This window comes from Macrotis lagotis, chromosome 2 (assembly GCF_037893015.1).
Source record: "Macrotis lagotis isolate mMagLag1 chromosome 2, bilby.v1.9.chrom.fasta, whole genome shotgun sequence".
NCBI lineage: Eukaryota > Metazoa > Chordata > Mammalia > Peramelemorphia > Peramelidae > Macrotis > Macrotis lagotis.
In genome coordinates, this window is record NC_133659.1 from 199,920,915 (window position 1) to 199,942,261 (window position 21,347).

Here is a 21,347-nt window from a genome sequence, read left to right on the forward strand (position 1 = left end):
CCACTCCAGCGCCAAGTCAAACCTCCCCTGACTCCGCCCAGGGCTTTCCCCGAGAGGCGGGGCTCAAACCGGAAAGCAAGCCAATGGAAAGAGAGAGCCAACCCCTATCGCCCAAACAATACTCGCACTTCCTCTTTCTCCTCCAATCAGTTCCTAGATTCTTCGTCTTCGTTTTCCCGCCCAGTCATTTTACCTCTGCGCCTGCGCTCTGCCCCACCCAGGCTGGCTCTGCGGGACCTTCGGGGATGGGAAGAAGAAGCGTTTCCGCTTCCTGCGTCATGGCCGACTGTTGTCCGGGAGATGTTTCCGCCGCTACCGGCGGGAAGAGAGAACAGTTTGGCAGTCGGTTCTTGAACGATCCGGCCCGTGTTTTCCAGCATAATGCCTGGTAAAAGCCTCTCCCTCACTCAGCCCACTTCTCGCCCTCTTCTCCCCATCGCTCCCGGGGGCAGCGGAGTCCCCGGCCGGGCCCTCGGTGGGCCGGGCCGGCGGTCACTTGCTGCCATCCCGGGAGCCGGAGCCCCGCAGGACGGCGCGGGGAGGGTCGGCCCCGCCGGTCTCTTAAACGCGAATTTGCGTATCTCCCACAGGGATAACGTGGAGTGGTCGGAAGAGCAGGAGGCGGCGGCGGAGAGGAAAGTCCGGGAGAACAGCGCCCAGCGAGTGCCGCCCGAAAAGCAAGGTGCCCCACAGCGCCCCGAGCCCGCACCTCCGGGGCTCCTCTAACGTAAAAGGGTGGGGCGAGGGCCGGCAAGTCTAACCCTGGTTATGTTTGTCTTTAGGCACGTTGAAGGCGGGTTGCTTCCCCATGTTAAGCTGCACCAGAACTTCCTTGAACCACTCTAGCTTGAATTCTCGAAACTGCACCTGTCAGGCATTTAAAAGTCATTTTTTTGCTGTTACTGTCTTCTTCCTCTCCCCCTCCTTAAATTGTAGGGCTAGGGGTGCTGTATTTATTTTTGTAGAATTGTAGATTTAGAGCTGAAAGGGACCTAGAAGGTATTGAAACTGGAACCCCACCCCACTACCAGCATCCCCATTTTTAGGCTATGAGAAATAAAATAAATGATTTACCCATGACGCCAGACTCTATGCCTTATCATTTAGGAGTGTCAAACTCTTTAGAAGGAGGGCCACTAAATCCTGGGCAAGATGCATATTGTCTTAGAAAACCACATATTAACATTTCTGCGTTTTATTTTGTTTTTTTTTTATTTTGTTAAGTATTTCTCAATTATATTTTAATCTGGTTTGGAGCACTTGGGGGGCTTGTATTTCAGGGTTTGATGCATCCATGCTCACTTTTTTAATAAGGTTTTTTGCAAGGCAAATGGGGTTAAGTGACTTGCCCAAGGCCACACAGCTAGGTAATAAATATTAAGTGTCTGAGACCGGATTTGAACCCAGGTACTCCTGACTCCAAGGCCGGTGCTTTATCCACTGTGCCACCTAGCTGCCCCTCAACCCCCTTCTAAAAACATGAATGTCCTCATCCTTATTAAATGGTTATCCAGTATTTCTTTTTTTTTTTTTTTGCAAGACAATGGGGTTAAGTGGCTTGCCTAAAGCCACACAGCTAGGTAATTATTAAGTGTCTGAGGCCAGATTTGAACTCAGGTACTTCTGACTTCAGTGCTACTGCTCTACCCACTGCTCCCATGCTCACTCTTAGGACAGAACTCTAGTATAGGCAAATCTTTTGCATATAAAAAAGTAATTTATATCAGATTGTTATATATATTTAGTTTTTGTGTTTATACTAAAAATATCTTAGTATCTTACTAAGGAACACATTTGCAGTTTTGATTCCAGTTGACTATCAACAAACAGATATAAAGCAAGTGCTGAACCAAGGGATACAAAGGAAGCTGCCTTTTGTGGTTTTTCTTCTTAGCCTTGTTTATAGGTGCAAATTAATGTGGTTTGATTTGACCTACTTAGTTACTTGAGCAATCTACTTTGAAAATGTGTTTCTTGGGGCAGCTAGGTGGCACAGTGGATAGAGCACCAGTCCTAGAGTCAGGACCTGAGTTCAAATGTGGCCTCAGACACTTAATAATTACCTAGCTGTGTGGCCTTGGGCAAGTCACTTAACCCCATTTGCCCTGCAAAAACGTGAAAAACAAAAAAAATATGTCTTTCTTCTCTGTGTCTACCTGGATTATGAAGTGGGTGATCGATCAACATGTATTTATTAAGCCTTCAGGTCAGTTTAAGGGGAGGAGGATAAATTTTAGGTTTTTACTTAATATCAGACAGAAGAGCTATTCAAGTGTAAAATGGCCTTAGAAAGTAGGATTAAGAACATTTTGTTTCCTATCCTTCCAAATCCTCTTCCTCCATAGAATAATAGAGAGAAATCCTCATAACAGATATGCACAGATGACTCTCCAAAAATATTCATCTCATTGTATATTTTATAAAGACCATCATCTTTCTGGTAGGAAGTGGGTTGTAAACCCATTATGGTTTGTGAGTGCATTGATCAAAGTTCTAAAATCTCTCAAAGTTATTGGAAATAATATATTGTGTTAGAGCTGGCCTGGAAAGAAGTTAGCTCTTCAAGCTTTTACCTGGAAGAGTTCTGCCAGGAATGCAGAAAGAATTTCAATTTTAAGATGGAGATAAAGCTAAAGGAAAGAAGAGGAGAATCCGATAAAGTAAATATACAGTGTCCTAGCAAATCTGTTTGAGTCACATATTAGGTAATTGAGCAGAAAATAAAACATTTGGAATATCCTAAAGAAAAAGCACCTTCTCCGCAACTTGTACGTTGGGGACCTATTAATTTGAGTAAGTATTAGAGGGGAAGCTTTTTCTAGACTATCAAATATTTGGAAGATGGATTTTTTTTTGTGACAGGTTTGTGTTCAGAATAGTGTTTTGTAAACCCTAAAGCATTATATACATATGAGTTATAATTGTCTTTTTCTGTTTACAGTTGAATATGAGATCAATGCACATGAATACTGGAATGACTTCTACAAAATTCATGAAAATGGGTTTTTCAAAGATAGACACTGGCTTTTTACTGAATTTCCTGAACTGATTCCTTGCCAGAACCAAAGTAACGTAAAGGACTTACCGTTAAAAGATATTGACCATGAAATAATGGAACACAGAGGCTCTAAAGATGGACTTGGATTGATAGTTTCCAATACTCAACAACACAAAACAACTTCACACAACCTTGATCATAAAGAGCAGAAGAAATACCCCATAGATGAGGCAACTCAGCAACTCGAGCATATGAATATAAACACTAATAACTTTCCTGGTTCCTCAGCCACCTACCGCATACTAGAGGTAACTCCTATGTGTCAATTTGTAAAATTTCAATGATGAAACTTTAATTGTACTTGGCACACTATAAATAACAGCAGTCTGAAAACTGCTGCTATTTGATGATGTCAATGACAAAAATTAAACACTCCCATTGGTTTGGAATCTTTTGAAATAAAAGTGACCTGAACAACAGCAGTTTTAAATTATTAAAACTTTAATAGCATAACTTTAAAATTATTCACACTAAACAAAATTAAAACTGATAACCATCTCTTGGGGAAGGAGGAGGGTATGAAAGGGAAAAGAAAAAATTTACGTAACTTACAGATTTTAAGGGAATAGCAAGTTGTATATAATAGATTTGCAGTTTTGTGTGTGATCGTCTTTTTTAGTTAGAGAAATATTATTTTAGTCCATAAATTAAAAATAAATAAAAAGGGTGGCCAGGAGGCATAGTGGATAGAGCACTGGCCTTGGAGTTAGGAGTACCTGAGTTCAAATCTGACCTCAGACACTTAATAATAATAGTTGTGTGGCCTTGGGCAAGCCACTTAACCCCATTGCCTTGCAAAAAAAAAAAACCTTAAATAAATACAAAATTTTAAGCTGTGATAAGGAAAAAAAAACTGTAATAAGACTTTTGGAATACCCTTTTTTAAAAAACTATTGCTATTTAAGGCAGTGAGGTTAAGTGACTTGCCTAAGGTTACACAACTAGGTAATTATTAAGTTTCTGACAGTCCTGACTCCAGGGCTGGTGCTCTATCCACTGCTACCTAGCTGCCCCTGGGATGCCTTTTAACTGAACACAAAATCTTAGAGCTAAACAAAATTGAAACCAGAGTAGGAAACATTTTTTTTGGTTCCAAAAAAGCCATTTGCTTCTTGAAAATCCTTTAGTATTATGCCCTGTCCATCACCTATCTGCTCCTGCCTCTTTATATCATTTATATAGTTAACTTTTTCATCTGCCTATTAGAATTCTGTGATCCAGACCACCAGATGCCTTTTATCTAAAGTGATTCAACTAAAATATAACTAAATGACACTACATCAAGGTTGTATATTGTGTTATCTTGGTCACGTAAAGACACTGCTATCCTAAAATGTTGAATCCTAAGGAGGGTTTGCAAGCCTTAAAGTAATTTCTGCCCTTGACCATATATAGTTTTAAGAATTCTAAAGGTATTATTAGGGTTTCCCAGGCATGAGTAAAATTTTCTTTAGTCTAAACTCAATAGTGAGTGAATTGAAGAAGTGTCTATATACTATAACTCTAGTACTCAGTACTTCATTGGGCTGAGCAAAAAAAAATACTTGCCAAAACATTTCGCTTCAGTTTATTAGGGATTTTTCTGTGAGATTGTGTTTCTGATTATATGATGAAAATTATTAGAAAAATATTATTTTGACTTTTAGAGCCAATTTTGTGGAAGTCTTTTATATTCCATAAAGTGGATGATAATTTCACTCTATTCTATACCAGTTCTTTTTGCCTAGAGAATCTTTATTTTTGGCTTTTATGTCTGCTTAATAACTAAGGTCAAGTTGTTGCTTACTAATCAATTTTCTGAAATGGTAATTGCATTTGCCTGAAGATAGTGGGTAGTGGTGCTGAGAGAGGAATGGAGAAAAGAAAAAATACAACTTGTTACAAACGCATTATAACTGTAATGGATAAATTAATAGAATAATTGCAAACCTTTATGAATAACAATTCTTCCTTCTGCAGGTTGGCTGTGGTGTGGGAAACACAGTCTTTCCAATTTTACATACTAACAAGTAAGTTTTGTAAAATTTAAATATGATAGCAATGAGATTGAAAGTGAGTTTATTTTCATTGCTGTAATATAGTTTCAGCAAATCCAGAAATTAAATTTGTAATGCCTTAGAGGCAAAGGTTTTTTAACATTTATTATATCATGGGTCCTTTAGGCACTCTAGTGGAGCCAGTGAATTCCTTCTCAGAATTACATTTTTATATATGTAAAATAAGATATGTAGGGTTACAAAAGAAATCAGTTATATTGAAATAATAGTGTTTTTAAAAATACCTCTCTCAGGGCAGCTAGGTGGCTCAGTGGATAGAGCAAGCCACTTAACCCTATTTGCCTTGCAAAAACCTAAAAAAAAAACAAAATACATCTCTCTAAAATACAGAAGCTTTCCAAATCAAGGCTGTCTAAAGGATTTCTCATCCCAGACAGCTGGCCTAAAAATCCTCTATCTTAAGTGGATGTGGTAAAGACTGTTCCCTAATTGGTCCCTTTCCCATTACCCTCACTTATATTTCAGCCCCTAGAAATAATTCTCTCTTCCCTATACTACTAGACATGCCTAAAACATATTCTGCTTAGCTGGATCATCCTGATGTTTTTTGTTTGGTTGGGTGTTTTTTAAACACATTCACTATGTGCTTTTTTTTTAGGTTGGTTTTTTTTGGCAAGGCAATGGGGTTAAGTGGCCTGCCCAAGGCCGCACAGCTAGGTGATTATTAAGTTTCTGAGACTGGATTTGAACCTAGGTACTCCTGACTCCAAGGCCGGTGCTTTATCCACTGCACCACCTAGCCGCCCCGCAACTATGTTCTTTTTAAAAGAGAATGAACTGGACAAAGAAAATTATAGTTAACACCCTCCAATTCATGAGGTCAGCATCAGATTGATAAAAGTGTGTTATTGTCACATTTCTAGGATATAAGTTGAACATCACACTCATTGAAATTTTTGAAGGGGGAAAAAAGATCTAGATATGAGCGAGGAATGCATCACTGCATTATGAATTTCCTAAGGAACACAACCAAATAAAAGAAAGCAAGGAATCAGAATTTAGTTATAATTTGTTTTATTTAAACACATACAGATCCTAGAACATTAAATTTTCTCTGCCTGTTGAGTATGAGGAATAAATTGCCTTTAGCTTAAATGATTAATGTGTTAAAAATTTGAGTAAAATGGATTTTAGTCATTGTTAATTTGAATTGCAATTTTTGAAGTGATAAAAAGATAACGATTGTTTTAGAATGATCAGTAAGTTAAAGATATGTAATACAACAAACACCTTGAAGTTAACCTGCTCCTATGAGACACAAGACTTCAGAGATTATAAATAAGAATTTTATTCAGAATAGAATTTTAATATCACTGACAATAGCTAGTTTATATTTGCTGCCATCACATGTATCAATTCAAAAAACCCAAGAAAGGGGGGGAAAGTCAAAATTATGACCAGTTTATCTACTTTTATGCCATCTTTTCTTTAACTAATAATTGTATATTGGATAGAAATATAAGATCTAGCAACTGATGGCTTTTTAAAAAAATGTAATTATTATTTCTTTTACTTTTTTTAGTGATCCAGGACTCTTTGTTTATTGCTGTGACTTCTCTACCACAGCTGTAGATCTTGTCCGGGTAAGTGAAATGTTTCACATCAGCAACTTTTACCTGCTTTGAGGGAACAGATAAATCTATAAAATACCTAAGATACTTTGCCATATTCTCAGCAAACATTTATTAAACACCTAAGCTGTTCCAGGTACTATGCCAGTCTCTCTGGGCCTCAGTTTCCTCTATCAAAAAGAAGAGGGAGACCAAATACTCTCTAGATAATTTTATCTAAAATTTTATGATTCAGTTTTATTTAACAAAAAAATTTTGTTAGGGGTGCCTATTATGTTCACAACTCTTGAGAAGAGATGCAATAATAAATAAGATTTTGATAACTAAATAACTGCATATTTACCATATAGAAGTTGATTTCTTAGTGAATGTTGTGTTTTCTTTAATATTTTGCAGGCAGGAACATTTAAAAGACTAAGGACAATTCTATCTTTTTTTTTTTAACCTTGAACATTTTCAGGTATATTCTTAGTATCCCTTAGAAGCAGGAATCCTATTTCTTTGACTGAGCTGTCATCTTTTTTTTTCCACATCTCTTTTCCTGTTGCATCAAGTGCAGCATTGGATTAGCTGTTCAGAATAGGAGTTTATTTTGGGAATTACTAATGCCCACTTAATTTAAAGTGCTTTCCTTTACCCTTTTACCCAGTCCATATACCACTAAATTTCCTAAAGAACAAGCAACGTGCTTTTTCTAAATGTTAGAGGGAGGCAGCGTGGTATAGTAGAGAACCAATCTTAGAACTAAAAAGACCTGGATTCAAGTCCTGTCCCCCCAGGTATATTTGCTTTGGGATCCTGCACAAGTCACTTAACTCCTCAGTGTTTTAGGCAACTCTCTTTTTTGTTCCTTTTTTTAAAAAATTATTTATTTATTTTGAATTTTGCAATTTTTTCTCTAATCTCGCTTCCCTCCCCCCCCACAGAAGACAGTCTGTTAGTTTTTACATTGTTTCATGTTATACATTGATCTAAGTTGAATGTGATGAGAAAGAAATATCCTTAAGGAAAAAAGATAAAAGTATAAGAGATAGCAAAATTATGTAATAGGATTACAAGGTTTTTTTTTTAATTAAAGGTAATAGTCTCTGGTCTTTGTTCAAATTCCACAATTCTTTCTGTGGATACAGATGGTATTCTTTGTTGCAAATATCCCAAAATTGTCCCTTTCAACATTGATCATTGTCATAATGGCCAGTCTGAGAGGTGTGAGATGGTACCTCAGAAATTAGGCAACTCTCTTAATACTGTAATTTGTAGAGAAAAATGCTGACCTTCCTAAGTAAACTGAGTCTCCTCTCCAAGGAGTTGTCTTTTCTAACAAAATTGAAGGTCCGTTTCCCTATCTGTGTAATGGACAATCATTCAGCAGGTAATCGTTGCATTTCTTATAAGACATTTCTCAAGATTATTATTAACATTCTATCCTTTTTGTCCCTGTTGAAAATGTTGTTACAGACAAATTCAGAATATGATTCTTCCCGATGTTTTGCCTTTGTTCATGATCTGTGTGATGAGGATAAGAATTACCCAGTGCCCAGGGAGAGTCTTGATATCATTATTCTCATCTTTGTCCTTTCATCAATTGTCCCAGACAAGTAAGTCTTAGATCTTTCTGAAAAAGGGAACTCTTTAGTGGTTCCCAAAGAAAAAACTCTGCTTCATAATTATATCATCTATATAAAGCTAAGTATATTTGGGGACTCTCAATCGAAAATGAATCAAAATGTATCTATAGAGGCAATGAGTATTTCTTAGCAATTGTCATTTCCTACTTCTAGCTTCCCTTGGAATCATTGAACAAACAACAAAATCCCTAAAGTGTGTCTTCTTTAGAATTCAGTCTTTAGGACCTTGTCTTGTGCCATCAAACAGATTAAGCAAGTAAATGAAGCAATTTGTAAACTGTAAAGTGCTATGTAAATAGCATCAATTATTATATACTTTCAGAATTAGTTTAGCATATAATGAATAGAAAGCCAGCCTTGGAGTTAAGAAGACCTGGGATCAAGTACTTCCTCTTACTGGATAAATTCTGTACCCTATCAGAGACACAGACAACTCTCTAAAACCATAAATTGCCAAGTAGTTGCCAGTGGTGTGAGTTTCCATGCTGGGAGTTAAAAAATTATAATTCCAGACACCAAAAACAAATTCAGTTTTTAAACAGTCTTCTTATTCAGTCATTTGTAGACATAGGAAATTGATGACCAGTTTAACTCTGTTTTCTATATGTGGCCTTTACATCCAACCCCTCCACTGGCCCATATACATACTCTATATATCATTCCTTCTTTCTCTTTCACACATACATATCCTCCCCCTTCTAAAGAAGTGTCTTTGGGATGAGTCACCTTGATTAGTTCCTTTGACCAGAAAGATCAAACATCCTAATTAACAGAATCCTCCTAAGTCTCAGCTACCAACAAATTAAATAGGTGGGATGAATGCCAGAGTAGATGCTACAGATTCTGTACATCCCTTCAAGTACCATTCACAGTTCTCCCTATCATTCATACCTACCTTATGATGATACAACTTTTCCTCCTTTCCTTCCCCTCATCACCCTCTCCATCTCCCCATAGTGTCATTCTGCCACTTCAGCCTCATTCTTTGGGGCCTTACTACTTTTCTATGTTCAGAAATATTTTCTTCAGTTGCAAGCATCTATAAGAATATGTTCTATTTTAATTCATTGAAAACAAGATAGAATACTTAGTTATAGAAGTTTTCAGGAGTAAGAAAAGGAACACTGATTGGTTAAATGAGACAACCTTTTTTTTACTTCATAATTTTTCCCTAGGGCAAAACTTGGCCATCAATCAAATTCATCTTCAGCAATTCAGTGGATATTAAGTACCAATATATTGAGAGACAAGGTACTGTACTAGATAGACTTAATAAATACTTTCTGAATTGAATGGTTTTAAAAAAACAATCGCTGCTCAAAAAAAGTCTAGTTCTATTTGGACAAAAGAGTAGGATTGACAGCAATACTGCATTATGAGGAAAATAAAAAAAAAGAGCATTAATAGTCTCAAGGATCAAGGAAGGATTCCTAGAGGAAGTGATAAATGAGCTAGCCCTTGAGGAAAATAAGGATCCTAAAAGGTGAAACTGATAAGAAATTACAGTCACAAGACAACTTGTGAAGGCACAGAACTAGAGTAGAGTGTAGAGTTCAGAGAACATCAGCTAATAGTCTAGAGAACATAAGTTTTGTAAAAGGATTAATATGACAAAGCTAAAAGGGTAGGCAGGAGCCATTGGAAGGACTTCAAATGCCAGACTAAGAGTTGGGTTTTGGGGTTTTGTTTTTTTTTTAGGTTTTTGCAAGGCAAACGGGGTTAAGTGGCTTGCCCAAGGCCACACAACTAGGTAATTATTTAGTGTCTGAGACCGGATTTGAACCCAGGTACTCCTGACTCCAGGGCCAGTGCTTTTATCCACTGTACCACCTAGCCACTCCTAAGAGTTTTCTATTGTAGCCTACTGGCCAATGCAGTCGAGTAATGTGATCAGAAACTTTATATTAGAAGATCATTTTGGTGGCTGTTGCATTAAAAGGGGAGGGGAAAATTTGGGAATAGGGCAATTAGGAAGCTATGACAGTATTCTAAATAAGAGATTGTTCTGACTTGGAGTGGTTGTTTTGAGTGGACAATAGGAGTTGGGTACAAGAAATGGAAGAGTAACAGTGATTTGGTAACTGATTGAATATGAGGGTTGTGGAAATAGAGAAAAATAATTGAAAGTTGCAGATTTAGAAGATTGAGGAAACGGTATTACCATCAAAAGAAATAGGAAATTTTAGAGAAGGGACAAATTTAGGAGGAAATTAATAAATCCTATTTTAGATATATTGATTCTTGGCAAAATATTCAGGTGACACTTCATATGTAAAGTTAAGAGTCATTGATGTAGTGGTAACAAATGAAGGGAGAAAGAATAGAGAAGAGATCAGAGCAAAGAGACAGGAAGTGGAGGATTATTCTACAGGGAATATAAAGGAGCAGTCATGTAGAAAACTAAGAAGAGTGTCCAGACAAGCCAGGAGAGGAAAGACTATCCTAAAGAAAGTGTGGTTAATTGTCTAAGGGACTGGGTAATAATGCTTTAAAACTATTACAAAGAATTGACCAATTGAAGGTTTTTTGGAATTTTATTTTTTCTTTCCACATAATTCAAAAATAAAAAGGGAAAGAAAAATATGGGACACTAGCTAGCAGACATGGTAGGCTCTAGTGAAGTTTTTTGGTTTGTTCTTTTTTAAGAGTGGAGACTGGGGATAGGGGCAGCTAGGTGGTGCAGTGGATAGAGCACTGGCCCTGGAGTCAGGAGTACCTGGGTTCAAATCCAGTCTCAGACACTTAATAATGACCTGGCTGTGTGGCCTTGGGCAAGCTACTTTACCCCATTTGCCATGCAAAAAACCTAAAAAAAATAAAATAAAAAAGAATGGAGACTTGGGGGGTGGTGTCTAGGTGGCACAGTGGATAGAGAACTGGCCCTGGAGTCAGGAGTACCTGAGTTCAAATCAGGCCTCAGACACTTAATAATTACCTAGCTGTGTGGCCTTGGGCAGGCCACTTAACCCCATTGCCTTGCAAAAAAAAAACACCCTAAAAATAAAAAGAATGGAGACTTAGGCATGTTTATAGGCATCAGGGAGAGCCAATATATAGAAAAAGATTTAAGTGAGAGGAACAATCTGATAGTAAAGGTGAACATGATCAGGTCAAGGGAACATGGAGAGGAGATATCCTTAGCAGAAGGATTATCTCATTAAAGACTTAAGAGGGAACAACATGGGGTGGCTAGGTGGCGCAGTGGATAAAGCACCAGCCCTGGAGTCAGGAGTACCTGGATTCAAATCCAGTCTCAGACACTTAATAATGACCTAGATGTGTGGCTTTGGGCAAGCCACTTAACCCCATTTGGCTTGCAAAAAAAAAAAAAAGAGGGAAAGACATTAAAGGAAATGTGAAATAAGAAAGCAAAACAAGGAACTCTCAGTGAATAGACTCAGTTTCTTCTGGTGAAATTACATGATGTGAGATCCTCATCAGAGGCTACAGTAGGAGTTAGCATGCTACTTTTAAAAAGTGTCATGTTTACTTTAAGTGTAATCCAGCCCAGATAATATTACTCATTCCTTCACCCAGTCCTCTTATGGCATGTATTTAAAGGCCTTTCATTGTCTTTCCTAAACTGTAGAACAATACTGCAGGTATAGTATGATCATGATGGTGTATGATAGGACTCATTCTTAAATATTCAGTTAATTTCCATTGATTGCATCAAATATTGGCTGCTTCCCAAAGCAAAATGCTAATCTCATTTACAAGCCTCCAAATTTTACTGTTGAGTGAACTCCTTTGGAAAGGAATTCTTGTAAATAGTTCATCCCATCCATGCTTTGTGGATTCTTGTAAATTTTAATCAGGAAGGGTGGCATTTTTAACCTCTGCTTCTTATCTCATTCTATTTCATGGAACTCCACCTTAGTTTGGACCTGTGACTCTCACCATTGACTGCAGCAGCCAATATTTGAGTATTTGTGCTACCTTGATTTAACCTTTTCAGATAATGGAAGTTTTAACAGTGTATGAAAAGAAATTCCCACAACTAATAGATGTCTTTTATATAATCATCACTGCCTTTAGGTTCTCTACAATTGAACTACAGGGTTTATTTGATTATTTATTAATTTTCCAATTATATGTTAAAATAGTTTTTAGCATTCTTTTTTAAAATTTTGTTTATTTGCTTTTCCAACTATATGCAATGGTAGTTTTTAACCAATCTTTTTTTTTTTTTTGCAAGGTTTTGAGTTTACATTTTTTTCTCCCTTCCCACCTCCTTCCCCCCCAACAAAAAGCAATTATAGGCTTTATATTTATAACCGTATTAAACAATAGATCCATATTGATCATGTTGTGAGAGAAAAATCAAATCCAAATTGAAGAAAAGGAAGCATAAGAGAAAAATTGATATAATTCATAGACAACTTTAAAAATGGAAGATAATGATCTTAGACTTTCATTTAAACCCACAGTTCCTTCTCTGGATATGGATGATATTTTCCATCATAAGTTTTTTAAAATTGCCTTCGATTATTATATCGCTGAAATGAACAAGTTCATCATAGTTGATAATCACCCCCTATTGTTGTTAGTGTATATAATGTTCTTCTGGTTCTGCTCATTTCATGCCACATCAATTCATGCAAGTCATTCCAGGCTTCTCTGAAATCCCATCTCTCATGATTTCTTATAGAACAATAGTGTTCCATCACATACATATTCCACAGTTTGTTCAGTCATTCCCCAATTGAAGGGCATCCTCTCAATTTCCAATTCTTTGCTCTGCAAAAAAGAGCTGCTATGAGTATTTTTTGTACATGTGGGATTTTTATCTCTTCAGGATATAGACCCAGTAGTGGTATTACCAGTTTAGCATTCATTTTTTTTAAGTTTTTTTCTACCTCCCCCTGATGCAGGTTACACTATGTTACAAATATTTCCATATTAGTCATGCTGAGAAAGAAGAATCAACAAAAGGCAAAAACCTTGAGAAAGAAAAAAAGCAAATTAAAAAGATGAAAATAGTATGATTTGATCTGCGTTCAGTCTCAGTAGTTCTTTCTCTGGATGTGGATGGCATTTTCCATCACACAGAATTGTCTTTAATCATTATATTGCTGAGAACTAAAGCTATCATAATTGATCTTAACACAGTGTTGCTATTACTGTTTACAATGTTCTCCTGGTTCTGCTCACTTTATTCAGCATCATGAATTTTAGTTATTTTAAATTAATTTGATCTCTTATCAAAGTATTAAATATGAACTGAAGCTTTAAATGGTTAGATAGCATTTAGATTTTTCTCATTTTTAATTCCTTTGGAAAACTATAGTAGAACTATATTATGGCAAACTTAACTCCATCATTTCTTCATTTACTGGAACAACTCATATTCTCTAGAACATCAATATAAACCTAATCCTAGGGAAGGATGCAGTTACCTCTAACTTCTTTTTATGCTTCCTGCCTTTTTATACTTTATGCCAACCAGGTGTATATTTGAGAAACATTATCTTTAAAGTGTTGAATGAAGAGAATGTGCTGTCATTAGGGAGAATTTTAGTTTTCTTTATTGCTTTTTTCCTCTTCCTTACATTCCCCTCACCTGCCCAGGATGCAGAATGCCATCAGTCGGCTGAGCTGTCTTCTGAAACCTGGAGGGATGATTCTTTTGCGAGATTATGGCCGTTATGATATGGCTCAACTCCGATTTAAAACAGGTATTACTGGACACTAATTTTTGAATTACATCTATTGCTCTGTTTTAGAGCTATCTTATCCTTTGTAGGGGAATACATAGCAGGAATTTCAGAATACCTTGTGTTGCTAAAAAAAAAAAAGAATGTGTTCTCTCCCTAGGAAAAATATCTTCTTATACAGTTATTAGTAATCAAGTATCTTCATATGAAAGAGACACATTAGTCACATGACCTTTACAACATATTAATCTCTTCTCCAGGTCGATGTTTGTCTGAAAATTTTTATGTGAGAGGTGATGGTACCAGAGTTTACTTCTTCACACAAGGTATGATATGGCTTAAACAGGAGCACAACTTGAGTATTAAATTGTTTAATGCTCCCAGGACCCCAGGCAGAATGTACAAATAAATGTACTGATAGAGCATTTCTGATGGAATAACATTCTAGAGCTGAAGTGAAGCATTTTATGGCACAGGTGTCAGCTTAAGCAGCTATTGGTGCTACTTCCACCACCATCATCATCATCATCTTATTCTTTTTCTTCTCTTCCTTGAACTCCTCTTTTCTTGTTTTCTACTCTTTTCTCTTTCCTCCTCAGCCCCTTTCTCCTATTCATTCACTTCTTCCCTTTTCCTCTAAATATCCCCTTCTCCACTTGAGTATGCTGAAGCTGCTGACTTCTCTTAATTTTAAGAGTTCTATGTATTCCCATTATTTTGATAACATGCTTCCCTGTGTCCATAGATGTTCTTTAAGTTATTAGCTGAGCATTAGTGAATTTCCTAATTTTCAAGGCTGTGAATTGTTTAGGTTTTAGGTTCATGCTCCTGAGAACTTTCAGATATCCTTAACAAGCAGTTAATGATGTAGTTGCACTAGTGAAATAGAACCTGGGTATTTAAACCCACCGCCATTCTGAGAAATTTTGTTTCTGCTTCAGCCTTCCATCTCAATGAGTTCCCTTCACCCAAATGTTTGGTCAGTCCTCTAGATGATCAAAATGGAGGGATATGCAAAACAGCAGCTAGCTCCCTCCTTTGCCAGCCTCCCCCTTCTACAAAGTTTGACAGCTCCTTGGTTTCCCTCTCTGAAGTAACTCCAAACTACAAAACAGTTAAAGGGATAAAGGATGTGCACAGACAGCTTGTCAGAGTACATGCTACAATCAGAAGCTCTGCCTTCCATGTACTTTAGCAAAAAATTTTCCCTTTTCCATCTGCATTGACCTATGTAAGTTTCCCTGTCTATAAAACAAGATCTCCAAAGTCCCTTCCTGCTATTAAAAATGTGACTCTTCACAGAGACTTCATCCTTGTACTTTGACCTGCCAGACTCCAATGGCCTCATAAATCATTCTCTGTCTTTTATAGGAATAGACGCACATGTTGAGTGAAAGCATTCAAAGCATAGAACTTCCACAGGAAATAGCCTTAAACTGAGAATTCACTTTGTGTACCACTGTTCTCTTCTGTCACAACCAACCAAGGAATTTGACAGCGAATTTTCTTAAAAATTTGAATCTTGGGATCTAAACCTAACCTCACATTCTTATTCCATGTACCAAGACCTCCATAGTATATCACTAGTCCATTATGATCATCTTTTAGCCTTTTTGGATGTAAAACTTACTTTTTGCTGCAGTATGGAGTATTGGGCAGTTAAAGCAATACTCTGATTTGTAAGTTATAGTCTGAAACTCTATTCAGCATCACATCTTCTAAATCATTTGTTCATGTGCCATCTTTTATAAAAAGTCTTTCCTGGGGGTGGCTAGGTGGCGCAGTGGATAAAGCACCAGCCCTGGAGTCAGGAGTACCTGAGTTCAAATCTGGTCTCAGACACTTAATAATTACCTAGCTGTGTGACCCTGGGCAAGCCACTTAACCCCATTTGCCTTGCAAAAACCTAATAAAAAAAAAAGTCTTTCCTGAGCCAACCCAGTTGCTAATGTTTTCTGCCTTCTCAGATGACTTTGTATTTACTTAACTCAAGTAGAATGTAAGCTCCTTCTGGACAGCAACTGCTTGTCATATCTGTACTTGTATCTGCATCACATAGCAGAATGCACATAGCAGACACTTAATAAATGTTTGCTAAATCAAAATGCAATAAGCACGTCCACTTTGTTTTTCTGGTTCCAACATGCTTGATATGCATCTCCCTAGCTATCCCTTTTGGTCCCAGTCTTTTGGCTAAGATAGGCTTCTGGCCCAGATATAACTCATTTCAAAACAGAATTGTTCTTTTGGAGACAACTAATCGTTGTCTCCTATATTCTACAACCCCCGAGTTCTGAATTTCTTACTTGGTAGAACTTAACTAATAATCCCTCTTCAGTGCCTACTTGTAGACTTTTAAAAATTCATTCTCCTTATCTATCTTTTCCTTCTCTTTGATTGTCAGTCTCTTTCCCATTGATTGCCTTGTTTCCTCTGTCTAGTAAAGGGCAGTTGTAATTACTATAATCTCAACAAAAGCATTTATACAAATTTTACACATTTATAGCATTTTACACATAGTTTTACTCATATACACATTTACAGAATTCTTATATGAGCCAAATAAGTGTATCTTGTCTCCAAAATAGATCTGTGAATTAAAGAGTGGATAGATCTGAACATGTCATTTCCCTACTCCAGGATCTCCCTATTGCCATTATCAAGCAAATTCTGCAATAGTACATGTATTTAATTTGCAAATAAACACATAATGAGGATGCACAAATCCAGACTTTTGGAAAACACTGATTTAACATGTTCATAGAAAGTGCAGGCATTTTATCACAGGAGAATCATAAGAGTTTAGGTTAAAATGAAGTATAATGGACTGAATGTTTTTCTGCCAGACAAACAATTTTGCCAATGTTATCTTTCCTAACTCAGATGAACTAGATACTCTGTTCACTACTGCTGGATTGGAAAAAATTCAGAACATGGTGGATCACCGTCTCCAAGTAAACCGAGGGAAACAGCTGACAATGTATCGAGTTTGGATCCAGTGCAAATACCGCAAACCCTTTTCCCCAAACACAAGCTGAGAGGAAACAACTCTGTTATCTTCTTAGATATTGGAATGCCTGCTGCACTAACAAGTGTTTTGGTTTTTTGCCTTTTTTATAAGAATAAAGGATTTATATGATGGCAGTGTTTTGTGTCAACTTTTTTTTTAAGGTTTTTGCAAGGTGATGGGGGTTAAGTGGCTTGCCCAAGGCCACACGGCTAGGTAATCAGAAAGTGTTTGAGGCCAGATTTGAACTCAGTTACTCCTGTCTCCAGGGCCAGTGCTACTGTGCCACCTAGCTGCCCCTGTGTCAACTTCTCATAGAATATTTTTAGGATTTATAGGTCAGAAAGCTTTCAATTTGAAAAATTAATTTTTTATCTACAATTCTTATTTGAGCACTTATTTTGACTTTATATATTTGCAAAGTATTTTAAGTCTGATTTATTCTTTTCCTGCTTTCTTGGTCTGATGTCTTAATGGAAGCCTTGCTGTTTCTGTAACATGTGAAGCACACTGTGAGAATCTTGAGATATGTAAACTTCAAGGAGTTTATTTATAAGAAAGTTACAATTTAACCTTAGGCACCATATTTATTGTACTATGTTCTAGGGTTAAGATTAGATAGGCCAAATTTTCTGTCATTAGTTTTTGTTTGTTTTTAATGAAAATGAACAAATAAATTCATCAGCACAGATCATCTTTTATACATCTTCTTGGTCACTGATAACTTAGTTTAGGAGATAAGAAAAGTCATTCTTAACTTCAGATTCCTTGCCTGAAGAAGTTCTTATTCTTTAATCACTTTAAATTTATGTTACATTTATGAAAGTTGAACCTTGATGCAAAGGAAGACCTTTGTACTCGTAATTGATGTTGACTAGATTTTAAATCCTTATTTAGCCATAGTTAAGTAATTTAACCCTTCTGAGTCTATTATATCACCTGCAAAGTAATTGGGACAGTGCAAGTTGAGATCCAGATCTAAATTTCCTCTGGGCCTCTGTATTGTTAGAGCATGAATCCACTTGGGATACTTAGGATAATTTTGAGATAGCGCATATTTTCAAGCCCCACTGACAAGATTCTCCATCTAGAATTTTCATTCTTCAATATTCTAGTTTTTCCTTAAAGGATCCCGTGTTGCAGAAGTTCTTTACCTGGAGCCTACAAATTTCATTTTTTAAAAATGTTTTGTGAACTATTTCAATATCATTGGTTTCCTTTCTAATCCTATTACTTTTTATTCACTAAAACATTCTGAGAATTTCATTAGTTTCATGATTGCCATGGCACAAAAAAAGATTAAGAATCCCTTGTCATAAAAAAATTTCCTCATTCATGTTAAAATTGAATAGTCTTTTCTGATGTACCCTTTGCAAGTAAGATCAGATACTTTTGACCTAACATTTGTTTGAATGCTTAAAAATGAATATCTGATCATCAAGATCATCCAACTAATTTGTCTCATGCAGCTACTCTGAGCAATGTGAACTTTGCATTCTTGATACTTTTGCAACCCTAATATGCTGGTGCTTAGATTTCACATATGATACCTTATAAATTGTGCTTTTTTTCTTTTAAAACAAACTTTGCCAATTTTTATGACATGGTAAGCTCTTTGGTCTATAGTAGCAGGTTTTCCCACTACCTAGCTATCCCAAGTAATTGATCTTCCACTTGCTTACTCCTAATATGAAAACCTTTACAATTCTTTGAGGACCTTTAAAGTTAACTTATCTTAGTGAGTGGTTTATTTGGATTCTCCTACTAAAGTATTGTTAAAGATCCTTTGGTATAATTTCAGGTATTCTTGAATAGAGACCTAGAGGAAATTTATGTCTATTTTTGGTGTGTTGTGCCTAACTCACAGGGTAAAGTAAATGATATATACAATGTCCCCTACAAACCTCACTGTTAGTGGTCAAGCATTTACTAATGCATTACTGTTTGACAGGCCTTGTGCAAATCTCTGAGGATACAAAGAAAGGCAAAAAAATAGTTCCTTGATCAAGGATCACATTCTACTAGGGGAGACAATATATAGATAGATAGATAGATAGATAGATAGATAGATAGATAGATAGATAGATAGATAGATAGAGATATATATACATATATATATATTACACAATATCTGTCACAGTAGGTAAAAGATAACTTTAGTTTTAGTAGATTGGGGTGTAGGGGCACAGGGAAAAAGAGAGGCAGCTAAGTATAGCAGAAGATAGAGCATTGGCCTTGGATTTAGGAGGAGGTGAGTTCAAATCTAGCCTTATGACAGGACGCTAGTTGTGTGACCTTGGACAAGTCACTTAACCCTGATTGCCTTGCCTCCAGGGCTATCTCCAATCATGGGACCCAGATAGCTCTGGAGGAGAAAGTGAAGCCAGTGACTTAGTACATCACCCCCCAAAATTAAATTCATGTGTTTATCATGACAATACTTCTTTGATGTCAAGGTCTTTTTTGAGAACAAAAGACTAAAAGAAGAAGAAAAGTCTCCTACATGAAGTGACATTTGTGCTGAGTCTTGAAGAAGCAAAGATAAGTAGGGAAAATATTCAAGACATGGAGGACAACCAGTGCAAAGGCAAGAGTCATCACATTGACAAGACAAGTAAACCAGTATGTCTGAGTCATCATGTTCAGGGGAGTAAAATAAGACTAGAGATAGGAAGGGAGTCAGTCTGTGAAGAGTTTTAAATGCTCAACAAATTTTTTTTTTATAGGATAGGGAGGCAAGATGTAGTTTATGTTATTGCAGGCAAGGAATTTATAGTGTGGAAGAATTTTGAGATTTAAGATTAAAATTTAAAGATTAGATTGAGGGTCAGCTTAGGTGGGTAGTGGATAGAGAACTGGCCCTGGAGTCAAGAATTCCTGAGTTCAAATTTGATCTCAGACACTTAATAATTACCTAACTGTATGACCTTGAGCAAGTCACTTAATGCCATTGCCTCGGAAAAAAAAAAGATTGAGTGAAGATGATGGGCCAAGCTGGAGAAGATATCAAAGTAGTTATCCCATCAAAGATGAGTAAGAGATACTGGGAAACATGTTATAGAGGTTTGAAAAAGTAGAGAAGAAAAGAGAACCCTATGGCTTCAATTTTAGAGAGTAAGGCCAGACTCGGGTATGAGAGACTGAAGGGATGTATAGAATCTGTAGAATCTACTCTGGCATTCATCCCACCTATTTAATTTGTTGGTAGCTGAGATTTAGAGGAGTATTCTACTAATCAGGATGTTTGATCTTTCTGGTCAAAGGAACTAATCAAGGTGACTTATCCCAAAGACACTTCTTTAAAAGGGGAAGGATATGTATGTGTGAAAGAGAAAGAAGGAATAAGAAATCTGTAATGGACCCAATCGTTATGGTTTTAAGACTTCGAACTTTCACTCTTCCGTATGTGAGTAGCAATGAATGAAGCAGAAAGTGGGACCCAAGAATAGACTTTGGCAAGTCAAGATGGATCATAAGATAAGAAAAAAAGATTCGAGATTAAAATATGTAGATTTAGATTAATTCACCAAAGGGTCAAGACAAAGATGGGAGAAGAGGTAGTTTAGAGGTGATTACCTGGGAAACAACTGAGGAGTAGATTTAGGTATCTTGAACTAGAACCAAGCACAGATGAGTGTAAGGTACAGAGAAAGAGGGAATAATAAAAGATATTTTGAAGGATGAAGTCTAATATGGAAGTAAGAGTTGGGGTTGAAAGGGAAACTGGGCCAGTCACATGATCATTCTTTTGTTAGTGGTACATTTCTAATGTAGGTAAATATTTTTATGCCAGGTACAATATCAACTGAATTTTGCACTCATACTGCCTTAACCAAGACATTATTTGGGGGATTAAAATAGAAGGTGTAACCTTTTTTTCAGTTTGTACCTTTCAAAATTAGACCTGCAAACTTGTTACTGTGAGCCCTCAGTAAAGCAGATAAATCCCCATTATCATCAAAAACTTAACTGAGGCAGAACTTGTTGAGAAATAAGGATATAGGGGCGGCTAGGTAGCGCAGTGCATAAAGCACCGGCCCTGGAGTCAAGAGTATCTGGGTTCAAATCCGACCTCAGACACTTAATAATTACCTAGCTGTGTGGCCTTGGGCAAGCCACTTAACCCCATTGCCTTGCAAAAAAAAAAAAAAACAACCTAAAAAAAAGAACTTGAGAAATAAGGATTTATTGTGGGACTTGAGACTATAGCTATTAATGCCTGTATGTGCTTGACAAAAATTCAATATGAATGGAAAATAGAATCACATTAGAACTGGAAGTTTTTTCCTGTATCAAAAAAACTTGGCCTACATGAGATTCTATACTGCAGAAAAGCATGTTTTTCTCAGTTGAAAATGAGAAAAGAGCT

At 36.7% G+C, this 21,347-nt stretch overlaps 1 protein-coding gene across 2 annotated transcripts; it reads left to right on the top strand.

Annotated features, from left to right (window-relative positions):
* The first annotated feature begins 211 nt into the window (after positions 1–211).
* METTL2A (methyltransferase 2A, tRNA N3-cytidine) lies at positions 212–17,131 on the top strand. Of its 2 annotated transcripts, none has more exons than XM_074224419.1 (9): positions 212–388; positions 591–682; positions 2,942–3,306; positions 5,018–5,067; positions 6,638–6,698; positions 8,145–8,284; positions 9,490–9,565; positions 13,886–13,992; positions 14,232–14,297. In XM_074224419.1, the coding sequence occupies exons 1-8, from the start codon at positions 246–248 to the stop codon at positions 13,964–13,966; spliced, it is 1,008 nt and encodes a 335-aa protein (XP_074080520.1). In that variant the 5' UTR covers positions 212–245; the 3' UTR covers positions 13,967–13,992; positions 14,232–14,297. The 2 variants fall into 2 exon arrangements, with proteins under 2 accessions (XP_074080520.1, XP_074080519.1); XM_074224418.1 differs by lacking the exon at positions 9,490–9,565 and adding an exon at positions 16,855–17,131 and having other exon boundaries at positions 215–388.
* The last annotated feature ends 4,216 nt before the right edge of the window (positions 17,132–21,347 follow it).